Raw genomic sequence first — 21,894 nt, forward strand, 5'->3', positions numbered from 1 at the left:
TTGTTTCTGTGGCTTCGTTCTGACCAACGGAAGAAATAAGGAAGAGGGGAAGGCATCCACTGCACACAAGGTCTTGTGCAAAGCCGGGGCAATTATCTCTCTTCATGTTTGTGGCAGCCCCAGGAGGCAGCTTTTACTGCTTTCTTTTTATAGATGAGGAAAACCTAAGTACAATTAAGACACTCACCTACATTCCTGTGGTTAGTGATCAGTTGTGCGATGGGCTGTGAGGGAAGGTTTGCCTGCCTGGATTGAATTACAGAGCCCTGACTGCTTCCAGTAATCTTGTTCCCTAGCTTTATTAACAGAAAAGCCTCATGAAAATGTTCCCGTATTGTCCGTTGATTTGTTGAGGACTCTAGAGAGATGAGTGTATGATTCACACAGCCATTTGTCTGTATTAGACAGGTAGAGGGGTAGCTCTAATAAACTCACACTGGTGGATGTGGTGAGCATATAAGTTGGCAAAGGAGAAAACAAAAATGGTGTTCACAAGCAACCAGAGGTTCATGCACTAGCGTTTCCACCTAACTTCAGTTTGCCAGCTTCAGATCCTGTCCCAAGAAGTGTTCTGGTGGGTTCTTTGGAGGAGCCTGAGACTCGGGAGCTCACCCCTCAGGTGGATTGTTGTGGGGTTTGAGGAAAATGAGGGTGTACAATTTGTGAGTTTCTTCTTTGCAGGCCTACAACGGGCACCACCAAGCCTTGGAGGTCCTTCTGCAGTCGCTGGTGGACCTGGACATCAGGGACGAGAAAGGCCGGACGGCTCTGTACCTAGCTGCTTTCAAGGGGCACACAGAGTGTGTGGAAGCGCTTGTTAACCAGGGCGCATCCATCTTTGTAAAAGACAGAGTCACCAAAAGAACTCCACTTCACGCCTCAGGTAGGTCCTGTCAAAGGTCTTGTCTATTCCCCAGTTTTGCAACTCAGGCAGAGGCCTGTTGCGGGATTTGAGGTGTGAGGTGGCTTAGCAGGTAAAGGGGCCTGCCATCATGCCTGATGACCCCCATTCAGTCCCTGGGACCCACGTGGCCAGAGGAAAATAGTGACTTCTGCAACTTGTCTGTCATCCAAATGCATATGGCACATGCTACCTTAATAAGCAAACAAATAAATAAAATATTTTAAAAAGTTTTAAAAGCTTTAGTTGGGGCTGTAGCTCCAAGAGGGCCTACATTCAACCCCCCCAACACACACACCAAGAAGGGACAATGGCGTCTTCCTTCATCCCAACTTTCAACACCTTAGTTTTATTTCTAAACCATGTACACCCGAAAGCTTCCAAAAATGGTTTTGATGTGATTTTTTTTTTTCCATAGACATAAGCCACTGGCCTTCCCAAAGAAAGAGCTTAGAGCCTTTGGCTTAATGCCACCACAAAACTTCTGAGTGAGGGGCAAGTTACAGAGTGATCTCCAGAGCCAGTTAGACAGAACAAGCCACATCAAAATCACAGAGCAGGTTAAAGCCGGGCTTTGATGGTGTTATAGGGCTGTTTCTAGAGGAGCGAGCGGACAGTGAGGTAATAAACACGTCCTTCCGTAGCACTTTACTTGACTTTTACTCCAACCCTTGATGCATCTGACATCAAAGCAGAAACCCTTAACAGGTGCTTGTGTACATCAGTCAGCAGGCAATGTGGCTCTCCAACACACATGAAGGGACACTTCAGATGACACATACGTGAATGCAGTTTCGAAGAATCTCTGACCCAACTAAAGCATAAGTATCTTTTGACTCAGGCAATCACAACCCCCTGCCCCTCTCTTCCCAGTCCCATCCTCACACATCTCCTCACTCCCCTGTCCCCTTATTCTCAAAGAAGGGGAGTCTGCCAATGGGTGCTGGCCCACCTTGGTATATCAAGTGACAGCAGGACTAGGCACATGGTCCCCCACTGAGGCCGGACAAGGCAGCCCAGCTAGGGAAAGGGATCCAAAGGCAGGTGTCAGAATCAGAGACAGCCCCAGCTCTGACTGTTAGGGGACCCTCATGGAGAACTGGCTGCACATCTGCTACCTATGTGTAGGTGGCCTAGGCCAAGCCCCTTTGGTTGCTGGTTCAGTCTCTGTGAGCCCCCATGGGCCCAGGTTAGTTTACTCTGTAGGTCTTCTTGTGGAGTCCTCGACCCCTCTGGTTCCCTCAATCCTTTTCCCCCATTCTTCCATAAGAATCTCTGAGCTCTGCCTAGTGTCTGGCTATGGGTTTCTCCATCTGTTTCTGTCAGCTGCTGGGAGGAGCCTCTCAGAAGACGGGCTTACAGTGACTGTAGGCATAGCAGAGGATCATTAATAGTGACGGGGAGGGCTCTCTTCTGTGGGGTGAGCCTCAAGCTGTATAGAGAGGCAAAAGTAAATGTGGTCTCATTGAGGAAGTGAAGGAATGAGGTCACTTTTCCAAGAGATTTGTATGATTCTCATTACTTGAAAGGTTTCTAGGAATGCTAGACAGGGGGGCATACGTCGGTTGGAGCTGGTGAGAGCTCAGTGGGTAAAGGTTCTTACCGCCGAACCTAGGGGCCTGAATCTGATCACTGGGACCCACATGGCAGCAGGGAAAACCAACCCTTGGATTGTCCTCAGAGCTCTACAGGCACACGGTGATAAACGCACAACAAAAGAAATGCAAACGTAATTAATGCTTTTATGAAAAGAAGTACATTTGTATCTATATCCCTTAACCAAGCCACTGAACACACACAGGACAGACACAGAGAACGCCCACCTGTTTCCTAACTATCCAGAAAGAGCTGCTACTGGGAAGAGGCCACTGATGGCTGGTGTGGGCAATTTTTGTTACAATTTTTTGTTTCCCACCCGTATTTTTGCTTCCTGAGCATTCCTTGCTGGTATTGCCAAAATCAAATTTGCTCATTTTAAAGACTGGTTGACTGTTATTAAGCCAGGCAACCTACTCTGTGACTATGTAATTCCTAACAACTGGCTTAACTGTGGAAGACTGCCCTTAAAATAAGTAAATAAGAAGGACCATCCTCGCCCACCTGCCACTGGGATGTAGGCGTGGTCCAAGGATGCCCCCTAGTGGTCAACTAGACCCACTCTGGGTTTCCCTCATGCCATTCATTAAAAAGACAGGCTTTGACAGTTCTCCACAAAATGCCTGCTGTGCAGAAGCTTCAGCCTCTGATTCCAGGATCTACTTAGCCGGAATTCTTTTCAATTTACTTGAGAGGCTGGTTCCTTTGTTTGAGACCCTCGAAATACTGTGCGGAGGGGCAGCCAGAATGAACACTGGAGGCTTCAGCACAGACAGATACAGTGACGGTTGTGGTCTTTGAGCGTTGTGAAGAATGGCTGCACTCATAGCTGGGAGAGGCTGAGGCAGCCTCACAGAGAGCTGGGGCTGGCAGGGCACAGCTGAAAGCACTAATGTCTTTTGCTAGAAGGCAATTTGGGGGGATACCATGGAACCCAAGGAGAACGGAGATTGCTACTCTAAGGGGAACTGAGATGGGTTTTTCTTGTGTTTAGCCAAAAGTGAAGTATCCTTGGAATGATCAAAGCATTAAAGAATAGTAAATTGATATGGAAAGGAAAGCCAAGTTCTGTTGATCCCACTCCCTGAACCCATTGCTGAGGGGATTTAGCTGTCTGTCCTATGCCAGTATTTTCTCTTTAGGCACATGTTAAACTTCCTGCAAATTTCAACAAAGTAACAGACTTTTGTATAGTTCTTAAGGCTAACAACAGCAGCAATAAGATGTTGCCTGGAACTCCAATCCATAATATTCTCTGCCAACACATATATTGAATGTATTGATGCTATCTATGGCTAATGTGTGGACATTGTTCCTGTAGTTTGTTTGAATGCTGTCAGTGAGTCTGAGCTAATTCTAATGTGTTCCAGAACACTGTGGAAATCAAATTACCATTCTTTCATGACAATAGTCATGAAAATAGTGAAAATTACTGTGAAACAGCTGAGAGGAGCCTCTGTCCACCCAGTATGGCTGTGTCCACTCCCTTTCCTCTTGCCACATCCAGAGCGAGGGAGGTTCAGTGTCCTGTACGGCATGCTTATGTCGAGAGAGTAAGCCATGTCTGGAATATTAAGGATATTCATCTTACTCCCCGAGTGAAATCCTTAATAGCTGTAAGGCTCTTCAAAGGTTCTCTTCAATAAGAGGAAACGCCTCGTTCTAGAGGGGGATTTGTCATCCCGTGAGGTCTGCTTCCCAGGGCCCCTCACACTCATTTAGGCACCACCATGTTCTAAAGGAGCATGTTTACTTACACACGAGCGTACATCCTGGTGCCCCTTCCCAGCTGTGTGGGGTGGACCTGGCATTGGGGTAGCACTACATTTCCTGCCCACTGATGAGTAGCTGGGGCAGGTAAGGGCCAGTAGCCCTAACTAGGGGCCTGAGAATCCCTGGGTCCTCACCCAGCAGGGAGAGAAGGATGGCAGCCGCACCTGCTGTAGCATTCTTAACACTCCGAAGGAGCAAGGCTGCGGTTTGAGGATCGCCAGCTCTGCCAGCTCCGCGGAGCTCCAGTATCAGAGAGGAGGGAACAAGAGGGCTGTGCTTCCTGCTCTGCTTGGGCCTCAGCCCCCGTTAATCGATGACAACTGTTGCTGGAATATCAAATTTAGAATTCACTTATCCAGAAGAGCAGGGATTGTTCTGTTCTTCCTCCCCCTCCACCTCTCACCCTCTCTCCTTCCTTCCTCCTATCCCCACTCCCTTCTCCCTTTTCAAGAGGGCTGTAGACAGGCTAGACATAGGGTAGTTATATGGAATGGAGTGCCTCTCAGTGGGACTGATGTGTGTGGACACTTACCAACCCTCTACAAGGAGATAAGAAAGGATGTGAAGCTTAAGAAAGCTCCCTTTAACTCTGGGAACAGAAAAAGGTAAAGATTGAAGCGTGCAGACAAAAAGAAACCGGGGAGACAGGGAATCCTGCTGCAGGCCGCCTGGACCATCAGGACCATGCGCTGGCAGCGGCGGGAATTTCGCTTCGGAGAGATGCTGGTTTGTTAAAAGAATGCCCGACACTTTCTCTTTCAGTCATTAACGGTCACACGCTGTGTCTGAGGCTGCTCCTCGAAATAGCAGACAACCCAGAGGCAGTGGATGTGAGAGACGCCAAGGGACAGTAAGTGCTTTCATGTGGGCTTCTGCCGTTGCGTCAGTCGCAAGGGCTGATTGGTTGGTGTGTCGGGCAGTGAAGAGGGTAAGGAGCCTTGAACAATGAGGCGGCACCACCAGGACGCTTGAAGTGAAGAACTCAGTGTATGCATCTGTTAATGACAGTGAGCGCCTTTTTATCCTGGCTGTAGCCATGTTTCCTGGTTTTTGATATTTCCTCTTTCTTCCTGTCTTTGACTTCTAAAGCTACCACTTTGCCACTTTTTAATAATGGCAAAAAGGCAGACCCTAAGAGTGTGTCTCTTGTGGAAAAAAAAATCCTTCTCATTTTCTCTCTACTGGCCTAGTCTTTTTTTTTTTTTTTTTTTTTTTTTTTTTAATTTATTTATTACATATACAGTGTTCTGCCTGCAGGCCAGAAGAGGGCACCAGATCTCATTATAGATGGTTGTGAGCCACCATGTGGTTGCTGAGAATTGAACTCAGGACCTCTGGAAGAGCAGTCAGTGCTCTTAACCTCTGAGCCATCTCCCCAGTCCCTACTGGCCTATTCTTTACCCAGGCTTTTCTTACAAAAAGGAAGTGCAGAGAGAAAGACTCTTGTTAGTTCCCAGGTGCATGAGCGTAAGTGACAGAGAGGGGCCAGGTCTTAGTCAGACTTATCTTCTATCAGCTCTGTCCATCAGGCAAGTCTTTAGCAGAGTCCAGCACGGACTGCTGTAAAAGTAGAGCTGCCGTGACAGAGGCCAGAGACTCCTCTGTGTGCACACTCGCCCCAGCCAGCTGGCTCCTAGTGACCACCACACTTTTTTTTTTTTTTTAAATGGTGGAATTAACGTGACTACTTGAGATGAGCCCCTGCCCTGGCCCTGTGTTTCATGCCACCATTCCATGCGGCCCTAAGAACAGAAATGGATCTCTCGTTCCACGTGTAGAGCAGCGAATTAGATACATAGAGGATACTCGGCAAGTACTGAGACTAGAAGGAAAGCTCTCCCCTCGCTGGAAGTAGTTTTCAATTTCCTTTTTAAATGCCTATTTTTTTCTTCTCCCTCGCTAGAACCCCGCTGATGCTTGCAGTAGCGTACGGACACATCGACGCCGTTTCCTTGTTACTTGAGAAGGAGGCAGATGTAGATGCCGTTGACATAGTGGGATGCACAGCCTTGCATAGAGGGGTATGTCCATGTCTCCCAGCTTCAGGCTGGCCCCTTTCCCACGAGCTTGCTTTGTCTTTCGCTAGGTTTTAGGGGGAAAGATTTGTCTCATAATGTAGTCAGTCAGCCTCGCAGTGGGGATGAAATTACGGAGTGTCATACAATGGTGCGATAATGAAAGCTACCGTCAGGTCCTGGCGCCGTGAGCGCTTGTGTTGGACTGTGAATACAGACACGTGAGAGCCTGCTGTGGGAGGGGCTGGCTCTCCTTTCTGATTACGGAGCGCATATCGCAGAAGATTTGCAAAACATGCTTTTTAAGTGCAGAAGAAGAAACAGCACGACCAGCAGTGATCACACCTCTGAGAGATAACCGCACTTGACCTACACAGCGCACAATGATCTTTTCTCCTCTTGGTATGCATAAAGGAGCATTCTCCATGCTATCGAGTATTCTTTCCGCGTGGGCTTTTCCAATGCTCCACTGTGTGTAGACGCCCAGGTGAATTCGGCGGTTACCTGGTTTTGAGCAGCCGCGCTATTTCTGTTGCTCTTTGTGACAAATGACAGCGATGTACGTAAACTATGGCCAGTTCTTTGTACATATCTGCTGAATTGTTTTTTGTTTTTTGTTTTTTTTTTGAAGGACAAAAATAAGCTAAATGAACAAAGGTTAAAAAAATTATAAAATTGCTCTGTGGCGGTGGTGTAAACAATCTAGTTAGTGACTAAGAGACTTTTCCGAGGTTATTGACATAAGCACGGTTTTTATTTATTGACCCTTCTTTCAGGCCGTGCAGCAATCTAGGGGGAATTTTACACACACACACACACACACACACACACACACACACACACACACACACACACACGTCCATCCGTGACGGGCTGCTCGTGGAGCAGTGACGTCATCCGGTTCTAATGGAGCTCAAGAGATTCCTTTCATGTAGAACTTTTATACGAACACTTGCCACCGTGTGAGGTCATCGCTTCTCCGCCTCCCACAGTGGGGCGGGAGGCGTGGGGTGGGTGGGACAGGCAGGATTTGACATACTCTTGCTTGATTCCGAAGCTGGTATTTTCTGACGTATCACGATACCGTCCCTGGTTGTGTTTGGAGAGAGAGTTCCGAAATGCTTCTCAAGTAGGGATTTTGCTAGGGTAGTTCTGCTTCCTACCTGCGCAGCAGAGGCATCCGCTCCTCCTGCTCCTTTAGGCCAGGCCACAGGTCCAGGGCGGGGGAGGCCTTCCATTCTCAGGGGTGTTGTCCCTCGCTGACTGAGGTTTGTTTTGCATTTCGATCACAATGTGCCAGATTATGACAGGGCACGAGGAATGTGTGCAAATGCTGCTGGAACAAGAAGCGTCGATCCTCTGTAAAGACTCCAGAGGGAGGACGCCCCTGCACTACGCGGCTGCCCGGGGCCACGCCACGTGGCTGAGTGAGCTGCTCCAGATCGCCCAGTCTGAAGAGGACTGCTATCTCAAAGACAACCAGGGCTACACACCGCTGCACTGGGCCTGTTACAACGGTGAGTGGCTTGTCCCCTGAGCTGGGCTTTCTGACCTCTGTGACCTCAGTGGAGGTGAGAACGTTGCCATGCTGGGCTTTCCGGTGTCTGTCTTTGGTTGTTTTAAACAGATCCCTCATCCCCACCCTGTGGCTGCCATGATGCCATGGCTGAGTACGAGTTGCTTCCCCCTTCTCTGACATACTACTCCTCTTCAGAGTTGCCAGTGGAATTAAGCAATTGTAACCAGAGTTTCCGATCTATATCAGATAACCGTGAATCCTATGAAGTATTAAAACAATAAGGGTAGAAACAAAATAACATACAGTATAGATCCTGCCACAAGTAAACACTAGCAGATGTGGTTTATATTTTAGTGTTTCTTTTCTAACATTTATGTTTCACATTTACTTTGTTGTGCTTACTACTTGGAATATTTAATTTTTTTATTTCAGCTATGTGGAAAAAAGAAAGAGGAGTGCTAATTGTACCAATTCATAACTATTGAAGGGCTGAGGTTATGGCTCTGTAGAGTGCTTTCCTAGCATGCATAAAGCTTTTGGTTCAGTCCCCATCACTGCATAAAACAATTAGGTCTGCTGGCAATGCTTTCACCCCAGCACCCAGCAGGTAGAAGCAGAAGGATCAGAAATTCAAAGCTACCCTCAGCCATGTAACAACCTCAAGATCAGCCTGAGCTACCAGAGACCCTGTCACAAAACTAAAGAAAGAAAGGAAAGCTAAGCCAACATTTTCTATTTCCAACCTCATTTTCTGATATGATTTTGTATGGATGTTTCTAAGTTTCCCCTCTGAGATTATAAATAAAATAGTATACATCTACTTTAAGTGAAATTATATAACAAGCCTCAACCCACAGCTTTCTTTCTTTCTACTGGTGTTTCCTTAAAATCACCTATCAGGCTATCCTTAGCCACTGTATGCATCATAAATAGTTTTAGTAGCTATATACTAATAGCTACACACACACACATAGACACACTCCTCAGAACTTACTGCTTATTGGAACAGATCTCCTTTGAAGAGACATTCAGATTAACTTTAGGCTTTCTTTCCTACCATAAACACTGTGGCAAGTATGCATGTTCATATTATAACATGAAAAATCTCATTAAATATCCAGAAGTTGAAATTTTTAAAATGAAGGGTGTGTTTTTAAACTGTAAGGAATAATATTTTGCACAAGAGGCTTCCATAATGTGATGAAAGTGTTTTCCCCACAGCGTTGCTAGCCCAGGGTGGGTCTACCTCTATTTTTGGCAACAACAAAAGTGCAAACATGTCTTTTAAAGTGTGCGTCTCCATGCTTATGGCTGTACTTACGGGCTGTGGTTCCTTCTCTGAGAGTGGTCCTCTCCATCCATGCTTGCTTTCTCTTACTGAAAGAGACAGCTTGTGTTTTCTCGTGCAACTGTAAGCCTGGTATCTTAGCTGTGTACATCTTCCGCACTGTATGTTGGCGGTGATTTTCATCCTTGTTTTAAATGCCCTTTCCCATGCAGATGTCTTGAGGTTGAAACTATTTTATGGTATCTCTCTAACCAGCCTTTGTAAGAAGATCTCACACCAGCCAAGATAACGGATATTTTCTGCAGATATTTTTTACTCTACTTCTGTGCCCTTACATTTGCATGTCGGTTTCATTAGGATTTTTAATTTGGAAATTGTCATCATGACTTCTGGGAAGAGTTTCTGCGTTCTAATTCCATGACTTAAAACTGCTTGTGTGTTTTCATTAGTCTTCTCTTTCATTGGTTCTGCCTAAATTTAAAACAAGACAAAACAAAAGGTTGCTCCTCTTCTACCACTGGCCGACTATAAGTTTTTTACCTAAAATAATTTTTAATGTGTTAGAAATATTTGTTAACTAAAATACATCACTTAACTTAATTTTAACCTGTTTGCTTACCAGAAATTTTCTACTGTCTTCTGCATATTTTTTTTTAACTTTTAACTTTATTTACTTAGTTGTTCACTTTACATCCCAATTGTAGTCTCCATCATTTTCTCCTCCTGGTTTCACCCTCTCTCCCTCTTCTGCCGTCCTCTCTCCCCTACCTCTCAGAAATGGGGCTCCCCAGCCCACCCAGCACCTCAGGACTGAGCACATCCTCTTCCTCAATGGCCTGCAAGGCAGCTCCACCAGGGGCAAGTGATCAAAAAGCATGCAACAGAGTCCATACCAGAAACAGCCCCCACTCCCCTTACTAGGAAGCCCACAGGAAGACCAAGTTGCCCCTCTGGTATATATGTGTAGGGGCCTAGGTCCAGTCCATCTGCACATATTTTTTTATACTATAGTTTTGCAAGACAGCATTTCTCTTGACTTCGCATGTAAAAAAGATATGTTTAGGGGAGAGGGGCCTATGACCGAGGTGTAAATTGAATTAATTAATTTAAAAAAAAGAAAGAAAGGAAACAAGATGTAGAGAAGATGTAAAATGGCAGGGAAAGAGACCTGAAGTTGATCTTTCTGCTCCAGCGGCACGGGCATACACAGAATGACATATGGCGGTTTCATCAAAACTACCATATCTACAGCTGGCTAGGCAACCCAGTGGCTGCTGTGACCTTATTCAGTAACTGAAAATGGCATTTGGTAGCAGGAAGGAATGCTGCCAGCCATGAGTCACTCTCATCCCAAACTTTCTTGCCCTAAAATAACCTACAACCCGTGAGCTCTCTCTGGCAAGGGAGAGTCAACATGAGGAAGGGAAGGTTGTTTTGAAAATCACTGAAGGTGAGGGCAGACACAAGTCTGTCACAGACCACAGCCTCCTCACCCTGGGGCTGGGTCCAGTTACAAGTGAAGGAGAGCGGGCTTTTCCCAAGCATCCACACTTCTGGGGTTCCAGAGCAGCCTCCCTCGAGGTCAGAGGTCCAAGCTGCCAGCATCCCCTTCACTGGGCAGTGTAGACTGTTGAAAGTGCCACTCTTCAGTCTCAGCTGTATGCCCAGCCTCCCTCTACGGAGCGGAATGTGCAGCTGTTGTCCTTAGTTGTTCCTGTCCATGACCACTGAGTGATGGTTGGAGGCAATGAGAAAGTTAGATAGTATCATTTACTTCTCAGTCCTTCTAAAAGAACTATCAACGTGTCCCTTTAGAAAGGTTTTGTTTGTACTTTAGTATTTCAAACTGCCCATGTGGGAACTTTGACTAAATTAGCCCTGAGGTCAATCAAGAAGAGGTTCTGGGTTGGTGATTTGTGATAAAGCCAACTAACCATGCCTACCCGTCCTAAAATTGTACAGCATGTTCCAAAGGACACTTAGGTCTTTAACAAAGTCCCATCGTCTGTGACAGGGCAAGGTGGATGTTCCTAGGCCAGCTGTGAATATGTGTAGGAAACTGAGGTTCAAAAAGTCACAAATAAACTGTCTCAGGTCACGTACAAATAAAATGGACCGTGCTGGCTAGTTTTATGTCAACCTAACACAAACTGAGTCATTTGGGAAGAGAGAACCTCAGTTAAGAAAATGCCCTGACCCAGTTGGCCTGTGGGCAAACCTGTGGTAGGTTTTTTTTATTAATTAGGTCATAATTAATATAGGAAGGCTCAACTCACTATAGGCAGTGCCATCCCTGGGCTGGTGGTCCTGGGTGCTAGAAGAAAGCAGGCTGAGCAATCCATGAGGAATAAGCCAGGAAGCAGCATTTTCCTGTGCCCTCTCCAGTTGTTTCTGTCTTAGCTTCCCTGGATGGTTGGCTTTGACAAACTGTGAGATGAGAATGGATACTTTTTTCCCCCAGGTTGACTTTGGTCATGGTGCTTTATCATAGCATTAAAAGCCCTAGTTAAGACAGGGCAGGGCAAGGTTTAAAGGTCTCATGTCAGAGCTATTTACCATCATGCCTCACATTTACTCATGCGCTTTTCTAAAAAAAAAAAAAAAAAAAAAAAAAGCTCATTGAGCCTACTGTGGCCAGGTGCCACTAAAACCATGGCCATGATAATTTACATCTAGAGCCATTTTTGTTTGTTTTTCTACAAGGCACATGCCCCTTCCCTTGGGTACATGATCATAAGTTAAGCTATTTGTGTGGGTGAATGGCAAATTTCTCCATTACAAACCTGGGAAAATTGAGGCATGCCGATGTTGGCATCTAGAAAGAGCTGAGGGTGGCTAGAATCTCTGCTGCTTACAGATGAGGTGGCTTCTTTATCTCTCTCCACCAGACCATATGGCCTTCACTGCTTGATTTGTTCATTATATCTCAGAACACCTGTGAGCATAGCTAATAACATTTTAACATTTTGTTAATTTTATTCCACAGAGAACAAGCGTTCAGCCAATTCAGGAAAATTCATATGCTAGAACCCAATGCTTAATGGGAAATTAAAAACAAAACAAAACAAAACCAGAAGACTGTGTTGAGCAAAGTCTCTTTCTTGGGAGCTCTCTAATTTTTATTATCATTATTATTATTCCTTACAGGTAATGAAAACTGCATAGAGGTACTTTTGGAGCAAAAATGTTTTCGAAAATTTATCGGTAATCCCTTCACTCCATTGCACTGTGCAATGTAAGTAGAAACGCTGGAGAAGCTATGGTGCTGCTTTTGTCCTTTAACTATGTGTAGAAAAAGTACCTTTTATGAATGGAAAAAGCATTCAGATCCGATAAGACTAATGTATTCTATTCTGCTGCTAAAGACAATAGGTCTGCTAGCAATGCACGGGCTCTCACGTTAATGATTTTCCAGAAGCCATAGTTCCAAGGTGACTCATGTACCACAAGGGGACACTGAGGGCAGTGGCCTGAGCCGCCTGGTTTGTAGATTGGAGAACCCTTCAGTGGTAGCCTCCATTGCTTGGCAAATTCTGGAAAAGAAGCCAAGGTTAATCCTGATACATCTGTAGCTGGTTAGAAATTTTCCACCAGGAAGGCTTTTCATATAATTCCTCATCCTCATCCTGATCTTGCTTCACCTCCCCGATCCTTCTCCTCTCTCCTCTTCCTCACTCTCCTCCTCCTTTTCAAACTTGTTATTGCAAGTTCATAGAGAGAAATGTTATTCAGAGACTCCAGGGACCTGAAGTCAGGGTTCCACGAGTCAGCCTGGGGTGCGAGGCTTGAAAGTCCTTTGTCTTCACATTGTCTGCAGACTTCCCACCAAGCTGGGTCATTTGACTGGAGAGATACTAGAGGCATGAAATCACATCAGTAAAGAGTAGGGAAGAGAGAATCAAGGTGATTTTAGGGGCTGGGGAGATGGATCCATGATTAAGACCACTTGCTGCTCATGTAGAAGACCCAAATTTGGTACCCAGCATCCACATGGTGGCTCACAGCTATCCTTACCAGTGTCATAGGATCTAGTACCCTCTTCTGGTATCCCTGGGCACTAAGGTACCCATGCAGTGCACATACATACATGCTGGAAAAACACTGGTGCGTAGAAAATACAAACGAACACATCTTTAAGATACTAACCAGGGTGACTTCATGTGTGAAGGATCTCTGTCTTCTCCATTTTGATGTCTGGACATCACCAAATGCGGAGGTCCTAAATGGAAGCAGTGGGAGGTTTCAGTGTATTGCAGCATGCCACATATATTGGCATCGGATTTCTAAAAATACATCAAATTGCTAAATATACAGTGCATATAAAAACGAGGTCTGGAGGAATATATAATTTTAATGAGTTTCTTTACAGTAAAATCTACTTTCATTTTAGAATAAATGGTCATGAGAACTGTGCATCGCTGCTACTGGGGGCCATAGATTCCAGCATCGTCAGTTGTAGGGATAACAAAGGCAGGTAAGTGATGCAAAGGTGTCACGCTCTTAGTCTTGAATGTTGGCCTTTGTTTCAAGTTGTAGGCTAGTAGAACATTTGCTTTTTTTTTTTTTAATATACACTTACTTTTAGTAGTGCTAAGAATTGAGTCCAGGGCCTTAGACAAGCCAAAAAGTACCATTGAACTGTATCCCCAGCCTTTAGTGTTTAGAGACAATCTTGCTATGCAGCTCAGGCTGGCCTTGAACTAGCTATGAAGCCCAGGCTAGCCTCAAACTCATAATCTTCCTGACTTTACCCTCCTGAGTGCTAGGATCATGGACATAGACAGGGCTTGGACAAAAGAAAAAGATTTTTTAATTGAGAAAGTAATGCATAGTATGTTTTTAAATCAAATATTATAAAGGATATAGACTTTTAAAAATTGCTCCTCTTGGTCCAGAATCTCTAGCCCCTGCCTTACATAAAGCAGGTATGCACAATTCTTTCCAGTATTTGTATTATCTTATACTTTTTTATACACATCTACAAAATAGACATTGAATATATATAAAGACTATTTCTATACAAATGGACTTTATATAATCATGTTCTGCTTTTAACATATATATAGATATATACATATATGTGTATACACACATATGAATTATATATCTCTATATATGTATGTATTCTGGAGATCCTTCCATACTAAACATAAAAATTTACTTTGCTTTTTAAGGCTGCATATTATTTCATCGAATGAATGCATAACACATTGCTTAGCCCGACTTCTTTAGAATAATATTCATGTTTCTTTCAATACTCTGCTATTTCTAAGAAGTGGCAGAGTGAACACTTATGTGTGAATCTATTTACAAGGCCAAATGTATGCAGGAGATGGGGTCCTAGGTGGAGCAACTTTGCCAAGGCTAATGCTTTTTCCATTTCATGAGTAATGTCAAGTCGCCTTCCCCAGGAGCCCTACCATCTGCTTTAGATAACATAGGCTTTTAAAGTTTTTAGTTAACCAACAAATTTCCTACAAATTAGCCCTTAATTAAGTTAAAAGTACCTGTCTCATAGATGAGTGAGAACTCACCTGAACTCAAGATTAAAAGGTCAGCAACATGCTGATTTTCTTATCAGGGTTATTGGGTAAGCCTCCCCCCAAAATCTAAAGGGTACCGTCTGCATAGGTGAGGCTTCAGTAACCATCTTGAGTAATCCTTAGAGAGGATTTGGTCATTATATCTGATAGCCAAGATGCCTTGAATCTTTAGAGAACACCTCATGTGGTTCCTGGTAGTTTCCGCAGGCAATGTTTGAAGGCAATAAACCGTATGTGTTTGAAACCTTCAGGACAACCCTCCATGCAGCAGCCTTCGGTGATCATGCGACGTGCCTGCAGCTGCTTCTGAGACACGATGCTCAAGTGAATGCTGTAGATAATTCAGGGAAAACAGCGCTGATGATGGCTGCTGAGAACGGGCAGGCCAGTGCTGTGGGTAGGTACCTGGGCTGTGGACTTCACACTTTAGGCCTCTCCAAAACTCCTCAAGCAGAGGAGCCAGCGCTGTTGAAGCACAGGCACCTGACAGGGCCAGTTTTACCGAAGTCACCCGTGTGCTCAGTCATCTGCAGCTTTTGTAACTGTCTCTGGAGGACTGCAGCAAAGTACGCTGACACCTGAATGAAATCTCTCAGAAACAAGATACAGCAGCAGAGCCATCTTGTCTGGAAATAACAGCACTGTACTTGGATTTAGCCCAAAGGTTGAAGAGTGGTGAAACAGTGAAACTCAGCTGATGGTGGGAACTAGCCCACCCAGTTCCCATTTGAATGCAACAAATATGGCAGCAAACTACTCCTTTTTACAAACATTAAATATAGCTGTGCTATTTGGTAGCCACACTAAAACACGTGGTTGGCATGCAGTCTAAGTAACTCTCTCTTGGCTTTGTCTATAGATATTTTGGTGAACAGTGCCCACGCTGACCTGACTGTGAAGGATAAGGACTTGAACACTCCCTTACATCTGGCTATCAGTAAAGTATGTAATGGGTTTTAAACAGCGCCGCTTACTGTTGCAGTCATAGTATGAAACCACAGGACATCTGTCCATCTGGGACCTACATAGCAGGGATTTTAGCTAAATGACCATTTCTCAGGATTCTGTCAACTGTTCATGAAAATGAAGGGAGAGAAGGAAGGGGCAGAATTCTGGGTTGATAGGATGCTCCACCCGTCAGAATGAATAATGAAGACTTGTTTCACTTGCATTGACCGCTTGCAATCCTACCTGTCCTGATATTGCCACTCTGTCTCCCTGTTGTAGAAATATGTTTTGGTACAACACAACAGGTTAAGATTGTTAGTTATATGGCTTATAAACTCTAAACACTTTCCACTGAGTTTCATTTGAAGACACTGAGAACACAGCCCCAAATCATGGTATTGCAAAGCAATATCCATGTGCAAAAAGCGTGGTAGATTTTTTTTCTTCCATAAAAGATACATAAAAATGCCTATGTGTGTGATTTTTACAAAGTGCATTATATAGAATGCCAGTTGAAACCAGCGGTATCAGAAATCTCAGCCATCCCTCTCCATGTTTTGTTTTGTTTTGTTGTTCTTTGGTTTTTGGTTTTTGTTTTGTTTTGTTTTGTTTTTAGACAGGGTTTCTCTGTAGACCAGGCTAGCCTCGAACTCAGAGATCCACCTGTCTCTGCCTCTGCCTCCCGTGCTGGGATTAAAAGCATGTGCCACCACTGCCTGGCTTCAGCCATTCCTCTCATTGGTTTTATATTTTGTATTATTGCTCTGGAAAGAACTTGGAAACAACAGAAGTGCTCAGAATCTGAAAGTTTATGTCAAAGCACAGTGTTGTAAAAGTAACTTTTATTTGCCTGAGGAAATTGTTGTCTGGGAGGCTTACTGCCTCCTTCTGCTAACCTAGACCTAGTCCTGGAAGCTTCTCACCTCCATACAGTCTAACCTAGGCCTAGAGTGTTTTCAGCCTCTGAGACTTACTGCTGAATAAGCTCACTCTTTCTTGCTCTTACTAAGCTCTGGGCTGGCTGGTTCAACTCAACTGTTCTGGCTCAAACTCCTCTCCCAGCTGACTTATTCAGTCTGTCTTTTTTCTCAGTCCCTGGATTGCTCTGCTCTGCTTAGCCTCCAACTAACTCAAGCAATCTGCTCTAATCTCCTGGCTCCTTGTCATTCTCTGGCTCATTTCATCTTCACCTGAGTTCTCACTCTTCAACTGGTCTATTACTGTCCTGGTAAAAACTGTCACCTCTCTATCTGAATTGCCTATTAAGTAGTTGGAAATTTCCTATTCTGTCAAATCTTTCTCTGATTTCACCTTTCCTGATGTCACCTTTTCTGGCACTCACTGTAGGCATCACTTTCAAACATGGGTGCTTCCTTGTGCAAACTGACTTCATCTTCATTGTTTGGGATTAGAGGTGTGGACCACCACACCTGGACCTAAGCTTTTCTTCTGAAACTCACTCAATACCAGGCTGATCTTGAACTCAGATCTGCTTGCCTCTTGTCTCCTGGATTAAAGGCGTGTTTGTAGTCCAGCCAGATCACGTAGACTTAGAAGGTCTTTGGATGTGATCTCTTGCCAGAGCAGCCACATTCTAAATTAAAGTTCCTCTACAGAGTATGTTAGTGAAGAGACCTGTGGTGCTTTTCAGACATCTTTATGTAAAGGAATCACTTAAGAATGTCACATTCTCAAATTAAAAAAATACAGATTCTAGCCAGGTGTGGTGGTATGTACTCTAGAGGATGAGATGGGAGGATCAAGGGTTCAAAGCTAGCCTGGTCTATGTAGTAAGACCCTATCTCAAAAAACAAACAAACAAACAAACAAACAAATAAAAATACATGCTCTTTATTAAGTCTAAGATGGCCTAAGCTTTTTGTTTGTTTGTTTGTTTGTTTGTTTGTTTTAGGCAGAATTTCCCTGCCTGTGTATGTGCTAGGAAGAGTCAACATTTCTAATTCACAGATAATACTGATGATAGTGATCTATGCCCTTAATTAGCAAAGGCTTAGTAATCCATGACCCTAGACCTAATAATTGGTATTTTTAATTATCAAGCATCTATTGTCATAAGATCCAGAGATATCTTTATTTTTGGTTAAAAAAAACAAAACAAAACAAAACAAAAAAACATATCAGAAACAGGGTTTCTTCATAGTATCAAACAGAAATGAAGATAAGTGATACAGATCTTGGGTGTCATGGTAACTCCAAGGGAGATGGATCACTAGGGTGGTAATTGAAGGCTTGAAGAAGGAAGGACATGATGTATGCTCAAGAAGCAGTGCTAAAGAATTTAAAGGGCACTGCTAACTCTTCCCTTCATCACCCGTGACCCAGCAAGGTTCACATCCGCTTTCACTCTCTGGATGTTAATTATAAAAATTATCTTGGAAATATTCATACTCAGTATGGATATTTTAGGTCAGTCACATGCTAAACAAGTCCTAATAGGCCCCATGTAGAAGCTTAAAAGTACCCTGGGCCCAGCTACTTTTTAGAAAAGGAATCACTCAGAAAATAGCTTTGAATGTTTTCAGGCAGAGGAAGCTGGTATTCAATTGAGAGTACAATCAGGTGAGCATTCAGAAGGTTTTCTGCATCTCTGTCTCATGTCTCATGCTCTTTTTCTTTATTAGGGCCATGAGAGATGTACCTTGTTAATACTTGACAAGATACAGGATGAGAGCCTTATTAACGCGAAAAACAGTGCTCTGCAGACGTGAGTGTGACAACTGTAGCTTGACTTGAGCCCGGAATCATAGGATTTTATCTTTATTTATTCTTTGGGAGCTTCTCACATGTATGCAATGAAATATGGCTATATCCATCACCATTACCCTCCTCCAAGATCCCCTTAGCATGACCCCATCCCAACTGCATGTTTTTTTTTTTCTTTCAATGAGCCCATTAAGTCCAATTTGCGTACATGGACCATTCCCTGGAGCATGGGAAACCTACCAGTGGCCACCTCTGCCAAAAAGAATGATCCTCCCCCTGCAACCCCAACTGTCCTCTGCAAAAAGCTCCTCAGTGAGGGGAGATCTTCTATCCCATCTACGTTGAGGTTTTGCCTGGACTGATCTTGTGCAAGTCTTATGCAGTTAAGCACAGCTACTGTGAGTTAATGAATGCAATGGCTGAGTCATGTCCAAAAGACAGAACGCCACCGCTCTTCTCCACATCCTCTAGCTTTTACATTTCTTACCGTCTTCCCTGAGATGTTCCCTGAGCCTTAGCCTGTGGGGGAGGGCATGATAAAGATGTCTCATTTGGGGTGGGGCCAGAGTCATGGTATTTATCCAACACCTAGAAGAGCCTGCCACGTACTAGTCTAGTTCTGAGAGGCAGAGGAGTGATAGATAGTGCTGACCTGCCTTCACCTGCATGAGGTTGATTTATGCACATCTGTGATGTTGACTAGCGATACACGGTTGTAGGTAGAGCCCTTATTTTTGATATGGCTCAAAGGATTTGGAAGATCTTTGTTCTCCCTACCAGTGTTTCTGTGCTTCATTATAAATTTAGTGAGCTTTCAGAAAAATCTTCTGGGCTTATGAACTGACATATTTGGGGAAACTGTGTGTATTATGCATTAGCATTATGTAGTCTGACTGGAAAAACGTCAGGTTTATAAATCAGGTTCCCAGAACACATCTGAACAGTTTCTAAGCTATTTGTTGTAATTATATTTTAATGTAATTCAGTGTAACCCTCAGTGTGAAGTATCTAAAAGCTGCTTCGTTTTCCATTTTGGGAAATTACTTATGCATTTGTTTTAAAGGCAAAGAACACTTTTTTTTTTTAATTTATTTAAGATTGTTAAAGGATAAAGGATACGGCACAGTATACTGAGTGTGAGACTCTTTTATAAGGTGCTATAATCCAGTAAGACATCTATGGACATGTAATACTAAAAAGATTTAAGAGTGGATATTATCATCAGCCATCCCAACAAACTTTGTGGAACAGGGACTCGAATTAGCCAGTGAAGGGCCTCTTACAGAACACACAGAGCCTGAATTCCTCTCCTGGCCTTCTCTGTACTATCACCAAGACTGTTTAAGACACAGACTATGTATAACACTTGCAGAGAGATCTGAGCCAAACACATAAGAATAGCTGGATCAATAATACCTGGAAAAGATACGGTCAACATGACTCTTTTTAACAACAAAAAATAACCCTGTATTGTTTGTAGATTCCTAAGTATAACTTCCTTCCTTTTAGTGACATAAGTTAACAAAAATGTCACTTTTTTTTTCACTGTGAGTTTTTCTTTAGATCAGATACCCAAGAGAATCGTGAAGAGAAAAGGCTTGTTTTGGCTCACAGTTTTGTATGTTTCAGTTCATGATGGTTGGCCCCTCCACTTTGCATGAGGCAGCACATTTTGACCAGGAACCCACAGCTTTTCACTAACAGGACCAAAAAGAAAGCAGGAGTGGGCTAGGGTCTTGCAGTGCTTCAAAGGCATGCTCCAGTGACTGAGGATTCTCACTGGGCCCCTCTCACAGTAGCTACCATCTCCCACCTCCACCAGGCCTACAGTGCAGGCTTTTGGAAGGTCCCAGCTATACCACTCACACAAACATGTTATCACGGCTGATGTCGTGTTGTCTTTCAGACCCCTCCATATTGCCGCACGCAATGGCTTGAAGGTGGTAGTTGAGGAGTTGCTGGCCAAAGGAGCCTGTGTACTTGCTGTAGATGAAAATGGTAAGTAGGAAAAATTGCTACTGGTTGTATTGGTTGAAGCCAGAGGACAGTGTAAGAGAGAGGAGTTGCTTAAGAGCCAGTAAGAGGTTTCTTCCCGTTGGAAGTGTTTTGTGTGTAATCAATCGAGCCCAAGTAACACAACCTGCCTGTCTTTCTGTACAATACGTTGTCTGCCTATAGCCCACCATTGTTGTCCATGTCGCATGTGACATTACCAGCTGAGCACATCTCAGTCAAAAACTCTCAGGCATCCCAGCAACCTCTCAGCTTGGCCTTGGGAGTTCCAACTGCACACGCTAAGGGGTGGGAGACACACTAGGTCTCAGTGTCATCAGTATACACACCAGGGCACAGGGATCACAGATCTTTTCATTTTCACTCATTCTGAGATCAAATATGTAACAGGACTCACCTTGTTCATAGAGAAAGCTGGCAAGCATGAATAAAATGTTTTAACTAAGGTCTAAGGCTGGAAGTTCCTCCTGTCGTGTATGACTTGCCTTCCCTAAATGAGCCAGCTCTTATCTCTACTTCCTCCAACATGATAAAAACTAATGAATACCAGAATCCTACTAAAGGACCACTGTACCCACAATGCCTCTCAACCTTGGGACGCAAAGGAGAAGATTCCGGATATTTATGAATTAAGTGATTTCTGCACTGTGACATCTAACTAAAGTGTTCTGCTATGTTAATGCTACTCAATTAACTGCCTATTACAGGTGTTGGACTTAGCAGCTCATGCCCATTTCTAAGAAGTAAGCAGCCATGCTGAATCTTAGCTGACTCTTTAGTTTTGCTCTTGCAACCCATGTATCCTAGCATGCACCCTGCTCTCTCCCCAACACGGCTCACGCAGGAAGTACAGAGGGTCCTTAACGTCTCCCCTTTGTTTTTCCACCTTATCTTTCTTCTCTTTGAGCAGCATCACATACCCTACACAGAGCATGAAGAAGCCCACTCTCCAAAAAGGAGAGTGGCTGTCATTGTGCCCTTAGGTCTATTCAGTCTGTATCTATGGATACAGGAGCTCCATGTCGCTAGAACCTGCCTTGCTCAGGGTTTAGCTGTGCCCAGTGGCCGGGAGCATTCAGAGACCACTCTGTACCGCGCTGCACCAATAATTCCTCCACTCATCCCTGCCCTTCCAGAAATGGAGTGTTAGGACACCTGACCTTCTTCATGTGTTTTTACTCTGTAAAGATGAATAATCTATTTGGGATTGAGGGTACAGAGGGCCCTCATGTCCAGTGATAGGAAACAGCCAACTTTTATCAGAACAGTGCCTCCGACTGACTGAGGAAGCTCACTGCTCAATGTGGAAGGGGCTCTGTAGCCAACAGGTTAGAAGTTGGATACAGACAGCAAGTACATCTCAAGAGCGAAGCACTCCCGGCATGTGTTGGGGTGCAGTTTTCTCAGGAGTTTCTACAGCCTCAAGTCTGAATGATATGTGACTTTAGGCCTGAGTCACAACACCTAATTATGGCAAACCATCATTTGCCCCACATTTGTGATGGTTCAGATTTGTGGCTTTAGTTGGTGAGGTGACATTTTTTTTAAAGGTCTATTAAAATGCTCTTAAATGA

At 44.1% G+C, this 21,894-nt stretch overlaps 1 protein-coding gene across 2 annotated transcripts in view; it reads left to right on the plus strand.

Moving 5' to 3' along the window:
* The window catches only part of Ankrd44 (ankyrin repeat domain 44), a 267,140-nt gene that overhangs the window by 240,409 nt on the left and 4,837 nt on the right, over nt 1–21,894 (plus strand). For both annotated transcript variants that reach the window (XM_055616616.1, XM_055616615.1), the window contains exons 18-27: nt 682–883; nt 5,033–5,120; nt 6,174–6,291; nt 7,586–7,802; nt 12,240–12,327; nt 13,483–13,566; nt 14,887–15,032; nt 15,495–15,577; nt 18,226–18,308; nt 20,214–20,305. In XM_055616616.1, coding sequence (XP_055472591.1) covers nt 682–883; nt 5,033–5,120; nt 6,174–6,291; nt 7,586–7,802; nt 12,240–12,327; nt 13,483–13,566; nt 14,887–15,032; nt 15,495–15,577; nt 18,226–18,308; nt 20,214–20,305 — 1,201 coding nt within the window. The remainder of the gene's footprint in view (nt 1–681; nt 884–5,032; nt 5,121–6,173; nt 6,292–7,585; nt 7,803–12,239; nt 12,328–13,482; nt 13,567–14,886; nt 15,033–15,494; nt 15,578–18,225; nt 18,309–20,213; nt 20,306–21,894) is intronic.

The sequence above is a fragment of the Psammomys obesus genome, unplaced genomic scaffold (genome assembly GCF_907164565.1).
Source record: "Psammomys obesus unplaced genomic scaffold, mPsaObe1.curated_primary_1811, whole genome shotgun sequence".
Classification (NCBI taxonomy): domain Eukaryota; kingdom Metazoa; phylum Chordata; class Mammalia; order Rodentia; family Muridae; genus Psammomys; species Psammomys obesus.